At 40.4% G+C, this 17892-nt stretch overlaps 1 protein-coding gene across 1 annotated transcript in view; it reads right to left on the bottom strand.

Moving 5' to 3' along the window:
* Nucleotides 1–479: 479 nt before the first annotated feature.
* Nucleotides 480–17892, bottom strand: part of DDRGK1 (DDRGK domain containing 1) — a 39389-nt gene continuing 21976 nt past the window's right edge. Inside the window, exons 5-9 of the mRNA XM_074147299.1 lie at nt 11535–11657; nt 9298–9336; nt 4717–4773; nt 3379–3427; nt 480–2071 (exon numbers count right to left, since the gene is read on the bottom strand). Of these exons, the coding sequence (XP_074003400.1) occupies nt 1899–2071; nt 3379–3427; nt 4717–4773; nt 9298–9336; nt 11535–11657 (441 nt within the window). The 3' untranslated portion in view covers nt 480–1898. The remainder of the gene's footprint in view (nt 2072–3378; nt 3428–4716; nt 4774–9297; nt 9337–11534; nt 11658–17892) is intronic.

The following is a 17892-nucleotide window of genomic DNA, read 5'->3' as shown; positions in this document are numbered from 1 at the left end:
TCTTCTGCTGAGCACCTCCTCTAAACTGCAGCTTTCAATCACTCTTTCTGCGACCTGTCAATGAACCACAAACAAGCCTTTTGGCTTTGGCACAGCCCTGCAAAACTTCAATAATGAAATGGTTTGAATTATTGCGCTATTATCAGACACAAATCTTGTCCGAGCTAAGACAGAGAGGTGTGTAAAAGGGGACTGCACACACCATTCTCGGCAGACAGCTGGCCCATGCTAAAGGGGCACAGCAGTTTTCTGGTGCAGTTGTACCAGCCCAGCAGAAGCAAGCTTGCACTGCACAGCGAATGTGGTGCTATTTGTTACATCCATAGAAATTCAGTGTACTTTGGAGTGATTTCAGTGGATTTAACAAAATACCTCTAGTCTTTGACTGGCACTCTGGAGTCTGTAACATTGCTGGCTGGCTCCTTTATCTCAGAAAATCCTTTAACTCATTATAAAAAAAATCTCTAATACAAATCTCTGCAACTCTTTCAATATATTTTATTACAAGAATAGTTTAGGGCAGAACAAAATAATAATTATTCAAAATTTGATTTTGCCATTAAGAGACTTTACAAGCCTCAAATATCAAGTAATCTCTCTGCTGGTTATTGCTCTGCAGCGCGGTAACGACGTACTCATCTTTCACAGCAATGTGTGGTGCTGCACTGTAACTCAGCACTCCTGCAGAGTATCACATTCAGCAGTAGTGCAGAGAGTAAGAAGGAAATATGCTTCCTTTCATTGTTTTATTGCTATCTCATCTCACTGATAATGCAGCTTTTAGTCTACTCAAATTATGTCTAAATTGGGCAGAGACAAAGCCAGCCCCTCTTGCCCTCCCCGGTGACTGTGTATCCACATAGATTCTGTTGATTTCAGAAAGAAGTAACAAATCATCAATTAGGCTATTAAAAAAATAAATATTCTTATGCAGGAAATATTAATAGATTAATTTTAGGGATCAGTATAAGCATTTACTTGTAACATTAATTGCATGACTCACAGTGCCTGAATTTTTTGTTTAAAAAAACCCCATCCATCCAAAACCCAAAGCCCATGGGGTGGGAGTGTCTGAGGCCTTCAGACACACTGAGCTGGCTCTTACTTCAAAGGATGAATCATCAGAATCTGGTTGGTATCAGTAGAATTGGCCTGCACAATGAGGCGAGTTAGCCTTTCCCTTGAGGTGTTTCTGTCTCTTGGCTACAGAAAAATAACGCAGCTTGGCTGCGAGCAAACTTTTTATGTTGTATAAACCAAGCAAAACATTTCTATAGCAAAGGTTTTCTGAAATAAACCTCTGGAAGTTCTCATGACATAGCAAGCACTCTTTCTAGAGTTTCAGTATACATTTCAGTAAGAACAGAGACACATAGGCAGTATTTTCTTTTTACTCTGTCTGTCCAATGTTTATAGAGAAAAATAAGTCTGCAAGCCTCAGCCCTACACACCTATTATTCTGGGCCATATACATCACTGCCACGAAGCTGTACAGTTCCATAAGTGAAGAGCAAGTCTGGAGAATTCCAAATACAATCAAAATCAAATCTATTTGATACAGACATCAGAATCTGGCAACAATAAAAAGTCTGGGTATAGTCATGTGAGACTGCCAAGATAAAGTAACCATGTACAAATTACTGATATTCCTGGGGTACGGGTGCATCAGTGTGTTTTAGCCCCAGGTTCTTGGCAAGCCTCTGTCGCACAAAAGACTGTCCTATTTTATATGAGCTCTAACAGCAAAAGTTTTAATCAAGTCTTGCAGCTGATGCTTAAAAAGAACATCTTATCTTCAAGCACCGTGAATGGACTAGAGGGGTTCTTGTGTGATTTTAATTATGTGGCTTATTCATTAAAAGGTTAATATCCTGCTGTATTTTTCTCACGCCACAATTTCATGCCATGGTTGGAGCAACAGCTTGGCTCTCAGGCTGGAGATTGATGAGGGAATTGCTTGCTTGGGCCAGCTCTGCGATGGATACTCGTCCTCTCTGTTTGATATACTGAGCCACGGCAGCCATCTCCTCTGGAGTGATGTAGATGAACTTTCCTCTGTCATCAATCACACCTGCAGGGGGAAAGAAAGGACCTTGAAGTCAGCACTTTGGCTCCTCTCACTTCCCGACAGACATCAGTCACTGCTTTGGGAAGGGATGTTCAAACTGCTGAGGCTGCATTTCATATCTAGGGCAGGCAGAACAACGTGTTAGCAGTCAGGCTTTTATCTCCTCTCTACTGTTGGGTCTTTGAGCACGGCTATGACAATAGCCGAGTGCCTTGGTAAGAGCAATTTTGTTCAGCAAAGTAACACATTCCTTTCATTGTACGCAGCCAGCTGGTAGTACCACAGCAGCTACTTCAGGTATATAGTTTCGGTGCTGATGTTCTGGGCCGAGGCAGCTGGTGGAGAAAGACAGAGCAGCCCAGGAGGCAATTCAGAAACCCTGTGGGGCCCAGCTCAGCCATTCCAACTTACCCTCTGAAAGGGAATGAAGCTCAATTTCCGTATTTCAGTTGCTCCATCAAGAACAAGAACAGACCTCTCTGTTCTTAACAAATTACAGGACCAAATGCATGGCAGAGAGCCTCACTGGGAAGCCTTTTAGGCCACAGAAGGCGCCAGGACAGCACACATCCTCATGCTTTGATTCAGAGCACTTTTAGGTCACTTGAATGGTACTCCGTATGTACCCACCAAGATAGTTGCTTCCCGGCCACAGCCACAGTATCAGGTCAATGTTTACATTGGCACCTTCTCCTACTTCACTCTTGGAAAGAAAAAGACTGTCCAGCAACAAAACAGACTTGTTCAGACAGGGAGCTACCCATGTGCTCAGTCTCTGCTTACGTTCCAACTGTGATTGCATGGGTACGTGGTTAGGAACAAGCACTTCACTTACTACAGTGTCCTGGAGTGCTCTGGGATGTTTGCCTCTCCCACAGTGTGCCGTACCCTGGTACTGGCTTTAGCCACAGCACCTTAAAAACAGGCTTGTAAACTACCCTAAAACATTGAAGTGATTCTTTCAAATTCAGATTTCAGAAGACATCACTTGCAGATGGCTGCTCAGCAAAAGGTCTTCAGCAGGGCTGAATCAACAAGCAGAAACTTGTGCTGGTTCCTGACTGCTGGGGACATTCACCCCCCACCTCTGTATAATGGATCATAGAAGCAATCACAACCCATAGTGCTTTAAACAGTAGCTTCATGGCAGCTGAAGCAGGGATAATAAAAATTTCCATTTATGAAGTCCTATTAGGATCTTCTACAGTTTAAAACAGAAATTACACTGGACGCCTCTATCATACTTAAAGCATTTTCTGCACCACCTATTCACCAGCTAAAATAAAGTCCCTTTATGTTTTGACTGTCACCTGTTAGAGTGCCATCTGCCATCAGGTCCTGGATTCTGTTAATTGCATCCTGTTCAGAAGGGAAAAAGGAATAACAAGTTGATCAAGAGGAAATAAAAAAATATTTCACATGTTCAGAAAAGCTACAGATGGAGGCTTGCATCTAATTCCTCTGCACTAAAGACTTTGGTGAAGGATATACATCAGTATTTCCATGGAGACAGATGCAGTAAGCCCTTTGGTCTTAGAAGGATGAAGTGAGCTTCTGCATTTTGGGGTGTTCAAATAACTTAGCTATCCTCAAAAGAGACTTTAATTGCTAAATTAGCTGTCAGTTTTATGGGAGGGGGTGGTTATATGCATATTCCCAGGGAAAGGCTGTATCATGCCAATACAACATGCCAGTTCCATGAAGCACACTGAGGTACTTCTCCAAGAACCTGGCTACACTTAATACATTCCAGAGCTTTTTATATATATTTTTTTTTTCATGCTACATTTAAGAGGAAATCTCTTTTACCAATCCAAAAAACAACCTGCTGAATTTGTTGCTGGGTTAACTCTATAGTTAGTCCAAGTATGCTGTTCCATTACACCTTAAGCTAGTATCTAAATATTGGTTTCCACAGTTCTGCCTCTCTCCCTTTCTTCTATTGATGTGACTGCAGAAGCAAATTATAGTTTAGATTTCAACCAGATAACTTCCCTTAACTGCCTCACTGTATGCTTAAATGAAGTGCTGGTTTAAGAGAGAGGCAGAGGCACAGTAGTCTGGACTTACAGCAGTGTAAGTTGCTGTGAAGGGGCACCCCAAAATCAGATTAGGTACAGAACAACAGAAAAAAATGGTCACTTAGAAACACACGTCAAATGTGCTCAAGTTAAAATAAATCAAACCACAACTGTTCTTCAGAGTCAAACCAAAAAATGTTTAAAGACCAGAAAAATGAAAAAAGGAGGAAAAAAACCATATAGATATCACACCATGAGCTCACTTTTCGCAGGCTTATGTGGTGCTGAGAGGGACAACTTTCTTAAGTATTAAGATTCCCAAGTACTCTGCACTGCTCTATGAGTAGATTTGCAAACACTATAGGATCCATTAGCCAACAGGCAGCTGTGCAAGAGGCAGACTGAGCACTTTTCACTGAAACAATCTTGTAAACCAACAACCCTTCACTGGCTGGCTGGTACTTTGATGAATGGCCACATTTTTAGGGCTGACTTTGCTTATCTTCACCAAAATCCAAGTGTTTTCAGTAATGCTGAGATGCACAGATATTACCCTTATTTACCCACTTTCTCTCCTGTCCTTTTAAACTCATTGCTTGTACTGGCACCCCAAAAGTTAGTACTTACCTGTGTTCTTAAACCCAAATGTGAAGCCAAGTCCTCCAGCTGGATTACCTTTGCTTTCTATGGAAACAAACAAGAGTTAAACGCAGCTGATGAATCAGAAGGTTGATCAATCAGAATATTGATTTTCTTTTCAAATAAAAAATGAATTTAATTGACGGGTTCTACTTCATCTTTCTAACTAACTTCTCCTAGTAAACAGTTTTCTGTGATGAAAAACTCTACCTTAAGTTACTTAAACCAATCTGCTCTGTGGAAAGACTAATGCTCTGACCCACTTAAGTGAGGATTCAAATACATTTGCCAGTGTTCATCCTGAGCCTTTTCTTACCTTAGGAGGACAGGATGAGCACAAGCACAATAAACTGCCACCATGGCTTGGTTTTCCCTGCCGTCTGAGTTTCTCAACTGCTACCTTTAATGTCCAGTATGCTTTAGCAAGATCCCTTTTTGTTTGAGAGATGTTTCAAAGTACATTTTAAAATGATCACTGGTATATATCAGAGCATACGTAAAAATCTAGACAAGACTGGCAGCATTAAGTACTTTAGTCTGTTTTACTAACGTCATGTGTGTTAATGCCATAATAATCTTCCTAAGCAAGTGAACACCTTATTAAAATGGTCAGCGTTGGAAGCGTACTGGGAGCGTGCTCCTGTGCAGGCAGCACGATGATCTCTGAGAACAAAGGCAGAAGCAGGAACTGCAAATTTTCATTTTGCTTTTGACAGAGATTCTTACTGCAGCCTCAGTCAGGACGCAGTCACCACTGCTCACATCTGGTTTTATGCTTCTCTGTAGCTCCAGAGAATTACAGAGAAAACACCTGGTGCACTTGTCTGGAGCTACTTAGTTCCTGTTTTCTTGTCTGCAAAAGTTTTAGAAACTCATCTGTTTAAATGAAGTAAAAGGACACGCTGTTTTTAAGAACCTTGGAAAATATAAAACTTTTGAAATCTGTTTAGTTAACATTCTGGACTACATTTCTAAGAGCCATATATGTACGGCCACAAGAGTTACATTTATACTATCACATGCAATACTTCAAGTGATAAATGCATTTGTTTCGGATCTTGAGAGAACACTGGAAGGACACTGAAACAGATGAATCTTTCTCATTAATAAAATCAGACAAAAAAAGCCACACACAGACTCAGTAGTTGTGAAGTTCGATGCAGCCAAGCTAGAGAACTGAATACCATGGACTGAACGCATGGAATTGGAACCAGTCCATGGAATTCAGTTCTCAGAGCTGGGAACTGCCAAGATTTGTCACATCTTCTTTTAAAAGGATGGGGGGGTGGGTTGCAAAGCTACATAAACAAGAAAAACAGGGTTTAAACCTTCACCCAAAGATATTCACCCTCAATGACCACGTTTACTGGAAGCTTTTCAAGATAGAGCCTGCTGTGAATAAGATCCCAAAGGGTGGGGTGGAATTAGGATGCACTCCCCACACACTCTGAAATATAATGACATTGTGAAGCCCCGAGTCAGCAAAACTCTTTACCACACACTTCATGTTTTGGAGACATTCTTAACTTTCGTAGAGCAACATATACACATCTACACTTTACAGAATTAATTTACTTTAAGGTATGATTCTGCTGCTGTCCTCAGCAAGGAATGAAACAGAGTAAGAGTCCCCAGGATTAAGATGAGAAAGATTTTTTTCCTTATCTTGTAAGCATCATTTTTCTTAAAGAAAAAACAGGAAGGGGTAAAGCCTCCGAGTCCTTTGCTATCCCTTTCAAATGTAGTTTGTGGTTTCAATTCACTGGCTGTAATTCAGACGTGTTCAATGATACGCTGTCAAGGCAGGCGAGAAGAGCGTGATGGACAGAGTGCAGTCTCCTATCTCCCTGGGCCAATAGAGCTAGTGCTCCACAGCAAGGGAACTGCTCAGCCACTCTTTCACCTCTGCCCACTTAATTATTAATTCTTTTCCTGAAGTGCTCAGAGAGCCCACAGAGCTGGTTTGTAAGGCGTGTCGTGCAGCTACAGCACTGCTAAGTAAAACCATAAGGCTTCCATTAAGAATTGGTTATTCTGCTTCTCTGAGAGCAGAGCAGTCGAGTCTGTAACTTCAGGACTGGCCACTGTAAGAAGCAAACACACAGGATGGCAACTGCAGCAGTGACAACCCCACAGCCTGAGCTGTAAAGTGGTGACATTGCAGCAGGTGGGTTAAACTGGTTGCAGGGCAACTATGAAACCCCCAAAGGAAGGGGAACGCTCGGCTTTCAGAAAAGCAGAATTACGGGAATCAAACCTTTTGGTGCCTTTAAGAAAAATTCCATTTAAAACAATCCCATGAGGCAGAGCTGGAGAAAAGAGACTGCATTTTATTTCAAACACCCTTAAGGAATGAAGCATTGGGTGAGCTACCTCCAGCTGGTTATACCAGTAAAATAAGTTACTCAACAGAAGAGCTTTTTTTTTTTTTTTAAATGCCATTTGCTCTTTTAATTTACACATTTTTCAGACAGCTACTAGCATCTTAGCACTGCTTCTTCATATAAGTCAAGAGTTTCTGTGAATAGAATGGAAGATGAGGGCAATACATAATCTATATATTAAGCATACTTTCAAGATTAAAAAAAAAAAAACAAACTTGCAAAAGAAAGCAACGGCCCAGTTCTGCAACTCATGTCTACATAGGAAATCAGGTGTTGAAGCACTTCTGAATTAGGTTTTTAGCCCATGCTCTCTCTGACGTCAAGTAGAAGTGACTAATATAAAACGACACGTACGTGCTTAAACACTGAACTGAGAGTTTGTGACTAATCTGTTCCACCCATCACAACCATGAGGGCAATGTGCAGAATCAGACCCTACTGTTATCCCTTGGAAACCCTCCTATCTTTAGTGGAAGATAACAAAGGACATTGAAAAATCCTACTGTTCCACCTACTGTTATCCTAGGGCAGCTTGTTTATCAATAAAGAACAGCACATTTTCCTTAATACACAGCTTGGCAATATCTTGAAAATGTTTTATGGGAATGGGTGAACTGGGATCACACCGTACCATGTAGTCCATTTCCACAGTTAGTAATTGAAACAGAGGATGGTCTTAACAGACATGGCCATTTTAAAGTTCCCCTCCCCTTCAAAGAAATCTCTCCAGCTTCTATGGAAAACAGAATATTGAAATTGCTGCATGGCTACAAACTGAAATGTGCCATCTGAAGGCTCATCGTTGCTCCATGGTTTTACTTAGGCTCTTTAAGCATGTTACCCATAGCTTTTCCAATCTATTCTCAACTGTCCCATCTGCTTTTGGTGCTGCTTCTGATCCAAGTGGACCGGCTTACGCTGTGGACTTGGTTACTGAACTGGGGTTATTTTCATTTGGGCTGCAGCAACGAAGGCAAGTCGTGAATCTGAGTGCTACGAGCTTACACATTTCCCAATTACCCCAAGATCACGTTGATCAGAAAGCACGAGAGATGCAAACCTAGCAGCCTCTCTCACTGTGGCCTGATGGCAATGGGATACACCACCAAAAGTGCCAGTGACTCAGGAAGGAGAGAGCAGCAAAGCAAAAAGTGTAACTTTGCAGGGACTCTTGAACAATCGAGTCATTGCTCAGACCTACACGGCAATCACTCAACTTCTTGAGCAGAGTTATTCATGAGACAAATCTGCTTGTAACTCCAGGTTTTTGCTGGTGTAATGGACAGGTAAAACTGGCCCAGGGTGTGAGATTCTGGATTAACAAAATGATTAGGACTTCACTAAGTACACAAGTCATTTGCTTACTAATAAAGCCTTTCACACACATGCCATACATTGTCAGATAAGAGTCCAGTTTCCAGTAAAGGAAGAAAGGGATTCATTAGGACAAAAGATTTGCATAACATTGTTAGAGTAAGAGTAGGAAAATGCATTTGACCTTTGATATGGCAATAGTGGAGAAAGAAGCATTTGTCCTTACAGATCAAAAGCGGAAATTCTCATTAACAGACCACATGTTTTAAATAACCAACCATACAATATGATGAAAGGGAGACTAAGAAGTATTTTTCTCCTTAAATATTCCTTCCAAGTATTCAGACAACATTGCAAATTGCATGGACAAAAACAAGAAAAGAAATCCCACGAAAAGTTGGATTGACCTTTACAATGCCAGTGTTTCAGACACAAGCACATCCTGCACGGCAGGCACGAGACATAGAGACTGTTTTCTAAATCAGTAGCTGATGTTCACAAACAAAAAGCCTGGAAGTCCCAAGTCCCAATCAACAGCAAACATTGATGATCATAAACTCTGAGGGTGATCCACAAGGTACAGAGTTTATAACACCTATCCCTATGAAAGAAGGTAAGAGCTACAATCCTGCCCCAAAAAGCCAAGACATAGCTATAATTGCAAACCATTTTAACAATGATGGACGTGCTCATGTGTGGTTAAGTAAATAATGCAGACTATATCTAAAGTATCACTTTTGTTACTTGTTGAATATTTAAGTAAATCAAAGAAGTAAAGATTTCCCTTCTTTCTGCAACTCGGCTCTTTGACAAAGGTATTTTAAACAATCTAATAAGTATGGAAGGAGGAGAAAGCCCAATGGTAGCTTACCTTAACGTATTCAAGAAATTCCATTAGAAAGCTGCGAGACTGGATACAGCAAAGAAAATTATTATTTTAAACTCATGAACATTAAATGCATCACAAACTTGTTGACTACAAATATTGTAAAAGTGTTTAGTTTGCACACTTCTGAAGTTTTAAACACACACAGGAGAGAGATTTTTGAACTGGAAAATAAAAATATAGATTTAATCTTAATACTTATCATAAATTCCTAGTTTTCTAAGACAGGATATAGCTCAAGTACAATTTGTGTTTAAGTGTTTTCTGAAAGGAAATCTTTGAATCTTTTATCCTTCACATCACACATACCCTGGAATAACCACATGTGTGTGTTTGTGCATTGGGTATTAAGTCACATATACACACCAAGGACATTTTGTACAGAATGCTTCAGGAGACAGCTCATGCAGATGCTCCAGTGTAGCACACAGCTGCGCAACACATGTGGAAGCTCAAGCCGTTTTCAAAGCTATGCACCTGAAATCCACCATTTCAATATAAGCAACTCAATTTTCAAAGGCAATGCAAACAACGTGCATTGAAGTTAACAGGAGATCAAGTTACTCTGCAACCCTGGAAATCAATCAGCCTTAATTAACTGCTTAGGTCTGGTCTCAGGACCTTAATTTTCAGCATGAGTTTCAGCATGCTAGCCTCAACAACACAAGGCTAAGTCAGCTATTGTAAAAGGATACTAAAATGCTTCAATACATTATCCACCACAAGGCGCAAAGGGTGCCTTGCCATTTCTGCAGGGCTAGTGTCTCCAAATAACTAAGTACTTGTGATTGCTTCCAAAGATGACTTTCGAATCACCTACTATTAACATACTATCTCCCCATCCCTAGCAAAGATATGTTATGTTGAGATCCAGGGATCATCAACTGCCTGCCAGCTCTCTTGAGTGAGGAACACCCTTCTCTGTTCCCACATATAGAAATACTAATTTTTCCTTGACAGGCAGCTGTAGAAACACAGACGACAAAACACATTCTAGCTTTAAGGGGAGTCTAAAGTAGAACAATCTAATATTTTATCTGTAATCTGATCTTCTAACAGGATAGACACACATTTTTGAAGGAACTTTAAACAGAAAGTATGCATTTCGCAGCTCTCTGCATCTTTGGAAATTCCCCATCACCAGATACAACTTCTCTTGGTGTTAATCCTAGCATGCTGGAGGAACTTCTCTTAAAGGAAAGGGGTCCATAGTGAGAAGTTGTGACTAATGTCAAGAGGTATCAACTCATTACAAGCTCCTCAGCCCAAAGCCACTCTCAGTCACACTAAGGGCAAACCCCTTAAACCATTCAACTCAACAGGGTTGCTTTAGCAAAGGAGCAAATGTACATATGGCCCTGGAAAAAATACTTACCATGAAATGCATTGGACAGCTCAAATTTGACAGCTACAACCCAAGAGCAACTTCAGCATTTGATAGCAATTAAAATTAGTCTAACAGGTCTTCAGCAGACAGAATAAGAACACTGCCTCCCACAACAGTAGTACTTTTTCAAGTTTGCTGTGATATTATGTCAAGTATCACATTTCAACCACCATAACCCCAGCAGCGTGTCTGCAGGCAGCCACAGGAGGAGCATGCTAGAATGTTATGTGGCCATTTGAAATACCATCAACCATAGCAATCATTTGCAACACTGAACACACAGCTTTCCAGCGTACAACCCACAAACGCCTAGGTTGTGTCCTGTGAATTCTCTCAAAAGAAGCTTTTTAAGACAAGAGCTACGTTTTTCATTTGATTTCACAGCAGCTCCATTGGTCTAGAAAATAAAACCAAACCCAAGCAATTCCTCCCAAAATATGTGGTCATTACCAAACTCCATATTTAGCCTTGCTTTCATCTGGCTCACTTTATATGGGTAGGGCAGAGCTGACAATGATAAGAGAGTATGTGAGTTTCATGATGAGTTTTATTTCAGTCCTCACATTAAGGGAGGAGAGAACTCATTTCTAGTGATAGGCATTTGCCTTAGTACTCTAAACTAATTTGTAGGAGTTGGGAACTAGGGACTGTAGCATTCCCCAGGAAACACTCCAGGTTAACATGTGCCATGTACACAATCTAGCTTTTACAAGCAAAACCATCTGGCCAACTCCTAATTTCAAGTTCATTTTACATGAGACAGAATGCAGTAAGGGCGACCCGAGTCTAACAAAGGTAAAGGAAACTGCGTTAATAGCCTAACATACACACATACCTCTTCCTCTGTCATTGATTCTTCAACCCCTTCCTCTTCAACTACAAAACTCTCCTTCAGCTTCAGGTACTCTTCATACTCCCTCTTCTCCTCTTCTTCCTTTGCTTTCCTTTTTTCCTCTTCCTGGACAGAAAAGATGACAAGTGGTCAGTTTGCTCCTCCCCAAATCAGGTTTAGTTTTAAGTAGCATCTTCTTTATCTGCAGTCTGATTTTACTAGGATGGACAGCAGATAAAAGGTTTCTAAAATGACGGTATCACTAATTTCACAAGCCACCCTTAAGGTAGTAACCATCTTGCATGGTAGTGTAAGCTTGCACACAATATACCTAGGCTGGTTCTTAACACATCTGACACAGGGGAGAAAATCACTCTTATATAGCAACCTGCTTTCTTAATTTGCATGAATATGCTTCTGCAGATCCCGTGACAGGAAGTCCCTGCCCCTAACTGTACTTTGATGCAACATCCACATTTTCAGTGTCTGGCCCCAATTCTGCTCTGACATGCACTAGTGTTCATTAGGAGTGATCACAAAGAATACTGGAGTTACACTGCTGTCCATCTGTGTGTGAGAAGAAGCTGTTCTGTAAAAGTTTCAAGTAAAATCTTTCTTATGACATACAAGTAAACTATGTTTACATGGAATGTCAAGAACTGTATAAAGTATTTGAGGCATAGGAGACAAAGTACCATTGTATTAAAAAGGTTTTTTACACATTTGTTTGTTAACCATAACCTACAGGCTCTGCTTTTAGTTATTTGCAATAAAAATACTTTCAGTTACCTACCGTGAAAGAAATGTTAAAGTCCTTAAAAAAAAATAAAATATATATATATAAAAAAAAAAGTCGACCCAGAAAACTCCAAGACCAACATCAGTGAAATAGTGATGCATACTGGGTAATGTAGAATACTCACACATTCACACAGAAAAACTGTGATTAAAAGTTTTGGAATGTGATAGATTACTTAAAAAATGTTTCAAATAAAAAAAGGTTGTTACTGGAAGCTCATAAATTTGCAGCTTTCCGTGATTTTCTTTTAAAATTTGTTTTGCTCTTCTCCAAAACAGTTTACACATGTAACTTCACACAGAAGAAAAATGTTTCCTTACACAAAGGTTTCTTCCACAGAGAAATTTATGTTTGTACAGCACCCAGTACAAAGAGATTCCAATTTGACTGGCCTCTGGCTGCTATCACGTTGCAAGGGCTTGATTAAAACTTAGAAAGATAAATCCTTCAGATTTCAATGACAATCCCTGGACATTCCTTTACTATTAACAAGAAACTAATCTCTTAAAGAACAACTATATTGATTTCTAAATGCTTGCCATGCTACATTTTTGACACTAATATGGTAATTGCTTCCTTAAATAGCTGGAAAGCAAACACTTGATCCATTAAAACAGGAACTGACAGGAACAGGTAATTAAGTATATTGAAAAATGTCCATATTAAAAAAGATGCCATGTAAGGCCAAAACTAGAAAGATACCGGAAATGGGGATGGGAGGGTTGCCCTTCAATAAAAACCAAAGAGAAAGTATATTTGGTCCAAATCGTGTTTAATCAAACGCCCAGAAAGTCATGAGAAGGAATGCTATCAACATATGAGAACAACAGCACTGAAATGATCTTACTGTATGTGCAAAATCAAAACCATTTTTTAACCACTACCTCATGAAAAAACTACAGATCTAAGGAAGCTCTTGAGACAAAACAAGACCATTTTCTGGGTCATTCGTCACCATAATGATTATTAGCAAAAGTCCAACAGTAGATTTTTTTTTTCCCGTATAAGCGCTACAGATGCCAAGAACAGCATAACCGTATTTCATTTAGAAGTGAAAGCAATTGTTCTTTTCTTGTAAGTGCATTAAATTTAATCTTGATCCTGGAAATACAAGAATAAGGTTCTTCCCCATGTCTACTACAGAGGTTGCAATTCAACAGGATTTGAAATGAGAAAAAAAAAAAATCACAAGACCTGGAAATTGCTTTGGTAAATTTCTAGATAGATCTACAAAAACATAAATAAATAAATCAATCGGAAGACAGTGTCCCATTTACAACTGAGAGCAACAATAACTAAGAAGTATTTTCCTGTTTCTGGAAAGTCTAACAACAAACGAACAAGACTCATTCCTGTCTTCCTTACCTACTTGAAGAACAGTGCCTTCAATTTTATTAAAGCATACCTGCATGTGCTACCAGTACTTCCATTTCCAACACATGCAGAAAAGCATCTCTGCTGTGAGACTGGCAAAGCACTCAGCTACCAGTCCTTCTCTTGCAGACTCCTTAAAAGCCAACATGAGTTTATTTTCCAGATACTAAATTTTGATGCTATGATCAGCAGAGCATTTCCAGGTGGTCTGAGCCATTGCTTTAGTAGCTTAAGTGTGTCAGCTCTCAAAGCCTCATATTTACTGGTGGTTGTAGCCTCCTCCATAACACTAAGTATTTCCAGAAGCTTTTTTATCTAATAACTAAAAATCCCAGCCACTTCCTGCACAGTCTTACATACTTTACTACCTAAATTCACCTATGATTCAATTTGTAGAAAAGAAGGATTTAGGCAAACTGTGAACTGGTTCAAAGCCAATAGGAGAGATGTTTCTGGACAACTGCACTGGGAGAAGCAACCAGCAACAGCAGTGGAAGCTGAGCAGGGGGAACTCTAGCAAAGTCAGGCTGTTTGTTAACACTTATTCTCACGCTATTTTTTTCACCATCATGCCAGCACTCTTCTTTCACATGCCCAAGTCATGCAGCAGTTGCACGGTAGGTGCAGGGTCAAATTTAGGCAGATTGCATTCCCACAAAAACCAGTCCATCTGTGTGCATAACCCACACACGGAAACACTCTCAGCACCCCAGGGTCTACTAATGAAACAGAGACCAGTACTTGTTTCATGCAAGTCATACGGGGGCACTCAGCTCAAACAAATTTTAAAAAACCCACATCTTTGTTAGTAAGGTTTCTTTACCTCTGCCCATTCTGATCTCATTAACTGCTGTGGAGTTAAGTGGTGAAGCATGTGGCTCAGAGGAGAGATAATAGCTGGGCCACCTCCCTTACATGATGGGTGGAGTGGTGGGGAAATCCCAGCATCATGGAAATTTGGTAACTGCAGATGCTCACCTTCAGCTGTGTGCTTTTTTTTTTTTTCTTTTCAAAGCAGGTTTGCTTCTCGTCTCACCCACCTAAATGTTACCCAAACTGGGGGCTTCCTACAGTGTAAAGATTTCTTTTTTATCAGTTTACTATATGCACGTGAAGCGTAAACTCCCCCACTCTGATCATGTCTTTATTGGGGAAAAAAAAAAAAAAAAAAAAAAAAAATCACTCAAACCTTTCATCCTTCTCTCTTTTTTTCTGACAAAATGTCCACATTATTACTGCTGGATTGACTCTACCATGACATGCTCGTGATGAGTCTCATGTGCCACCTTGCATAGCAGAGACCCAAGAGCTTCCAGAACTCCATGAAGTCTGTAGATCTCCAGCACTCTGGGAGACACTTTCCAGTATCCTTACCCCTTCCTATACTGGACCTGGTCAGCATCAACTTCCCACTGCACCCAGTCTTTCCACTGCTCTCCGGCCTCCCTCTGTCTCCCACCTGCCCACTGAGGACTTGGATTTGCTGTGAGGGTCCATTCAGATCATTACCTTGTGTTTGCCTCTTACCTTGATCACAATGCTAGTGCCGACTGCACAAGAGCCCAGTCTTTTACCAGGTGAAACCCACAGTGACTTGAAAACTCTTTTAGACTTACAGCTGGAAGCAGACCTTGACTCTTGGGATCACAAATCCCTCTGGAGTCCTGGGATGCTGCTTGAGTAACTGCACTGTTCTGGCTGGTTGACAGATTACAGCCTTTGAAGGTTTATCACGCATTACTATTTCTAGCAAAGGGTGAGGACCCTTACAATACTGTCCAGCAAGAAGATACTGAACTACTGTTTCTACCTTTCAATGCAGTAACCCATTTAAGGTGACACTGAGACTAAGTGATATTGGCCTACGGAGTAAGTAGCTTTTCTGCGAGCTTTGTCTAAGCAGCTTTCCCTGAGAAGAAACTAGTTGTGTGCTGTGCCAACTCTCTTCCAAATCAGATAAGGACAAACTTGCTGACACACAAATCATTTATAGGCAGCTTAGTCGGCTGCTAAGTGGAACAGATCTCATTGCTAGCGAGGAAGGTAGGCCAAACGCTGGACTACCTTCAACCACTACCTGCTATCAGCTGTTCCTTGTTTGCAGCTGTTTCCTTGACATGCAGAATGAGGAAAAGCATTCTGGTTCCTACACCAAATGCTTTGAGGTTCATGGACCAAAGAAACCCTCCTTGTAGAGCATCCAGTTTTTGTGCTGTTAGTGCAGGTTCTGCAGGAATCAAAAAGGGCCTTTACAGTAAATAATTTGACACAGAGCAGATGGATCTCTAGGATTCCTCCCCACTCCCCCACTGTTTACACACAAAATAAAAAAATACCTTTAGAAAGACAGAATAAGCATTCTCACCAGTCCTCATCCCCTCAAAATCAGAGCAGAATGAGTTCTCTGCAAGCTTTTCAACTTGTTCTTAGAAGAAATTAACTTTCAGTAAAGTATACACACTTCAAAGCTGATGCTTAAACTGAAACTATGTAGTAGTCTACATCAGCCTCCAGAAATGCATTGCTTATGTATCAATAGTGGCTATAAACACCAAACAGATGATGAAAAGCTCTGCTGAGAAGCACTCAGATCTCAATGTTTGCATAATGCTACACATAATAAAATAACTCAACAATCAACATTTTAAAACCTGGTGCCTATTCCTACATGATCAAAATATCACATCAAAGGGGCAAAACCTTAGGCTCTTAGTTCTCAAAGGCTTCAACAGGGCCCTTGGGATCACTAACCGGTCCTCCACTTCTACAGCTCTTAAGATCCAGACCATTTTTATTTAGGCACTTAAATGCAAAACTGTAAGCCTAAATGGAGTTGCCCAGGCTTAGAAACTTCGGGCACAGCTGTGCTTGAGCAATACAGATCTTGTTTTCATGTAACGTTGGACAAACACCAGTCCCCACTACTGCTGTGGCCTTTTGTTTCACAACAGTTAAAAGCCTGCTTGCTGGAAGACTGGTAGTTCTTCTACTGAATCAAGCTATGTTTCCAGAGCAGTCCACTCCACAAAGGATTTGCGGGCAACACACCCTGCTCAACACTCCATTTTAGTATAGAAGAGTGATAGCTGTGAGCCCTGCAGCTCCCTTAGCTTCACTGTGCTATTGCTGAAGGAGTAAAATCTACAAAAATCCCTGTGCACAGGGAAAAAAGAAAAAAAAAAGAAAAAGCTCTTGTGTGAGCAATCTGCAAGGCTTTGTATGAAGGCACTGTTTTGCAATATCAGAGGAAGTTCGCTCTCATTGATAAGGTGGCAGTTGGTAAACCATCTCACCACTAAAAAACTCCAAGAGTGAAAGGGAAATCCCCAGGGTAAAGCAGAGCTGAAGCAAATGCCAATTATAAAGGAGCTTCCTCACATGCACAGCCAATCAGGTCATCAGAACACTGGAAAGGAAACTTGAATTTAAAAATATATTATCTGGTTTGCAACACTGTAGCCAAAGGGCAACCACATTTTATTTATATGTACATACAAATACATTTAGATAGAACCAGGGGTAATTTTTCTCAAGTATCTGCAAGACTTTAGCCCCTTGAAGGCACAGTTCCCAGTTGTAGTACATCACTGTGTAGAGTTACCCAGAAGTAACTGGAAAGATTGATCAGTTTGCCTATAAAACAAAGTGGGTTTTCATCTGACTCAAGAATACATTATTTCCACTAAAACCTAAATCTTAAGCTACTTGAGTGGGGTGTGTTGTGTGAAAGGGTTAATAGTCCTGAAGACTTTAGCAGAGATCAACACTGGGGAACTTCTAAAAGATCTGCATGCTGCAACATGACTTTATATCTTCCTGATCTATTTGACTTCCCTCGTCATCTGACTAACTTCTAGATGGTATTTAATGGCACAGGAATCACCCAGTGCAGTTGACTAGGATTCAGCTATTAGTTTAAGGTTGTAGCTGAAACACTGAAAGGAAACTCTCCTTTACGCAAAGCCATTCTCAATGTTCACAGAAGTTAGCACAATTTTCGTAGCACTTCTTGGGAGAGAAATTGAAAAAAAAAAGTTCAACTGAAATTTAGCTAACAAAGCTGGCTGCGCTTGTTTGGAGACTTGCCATTGACACTGTACCTGCAGAAATACTCCGATGTACTGGAAAACAAAGGGAAAAAAAATGAAGCTGACAACCATAACATTCCTCAGACAACTTTCAGTAATA

This window comes from Numenius arquata, chromosome 5 (genome assembly GCF_964106895.1).
Source record: "Numenius arquata chromosome 5, bNumArq3.hap1.1, whole genome shotgun sequence".
Taxonomy (NCBI): Eukaryota; Metazoa; Chordata; class Aves; order Charadriiformes; family Scolopacidae; genus Numenius; species Numenius arquata.
This window is presented reverse-complemented; position numbering and strand designations above follow the sequence as displayed.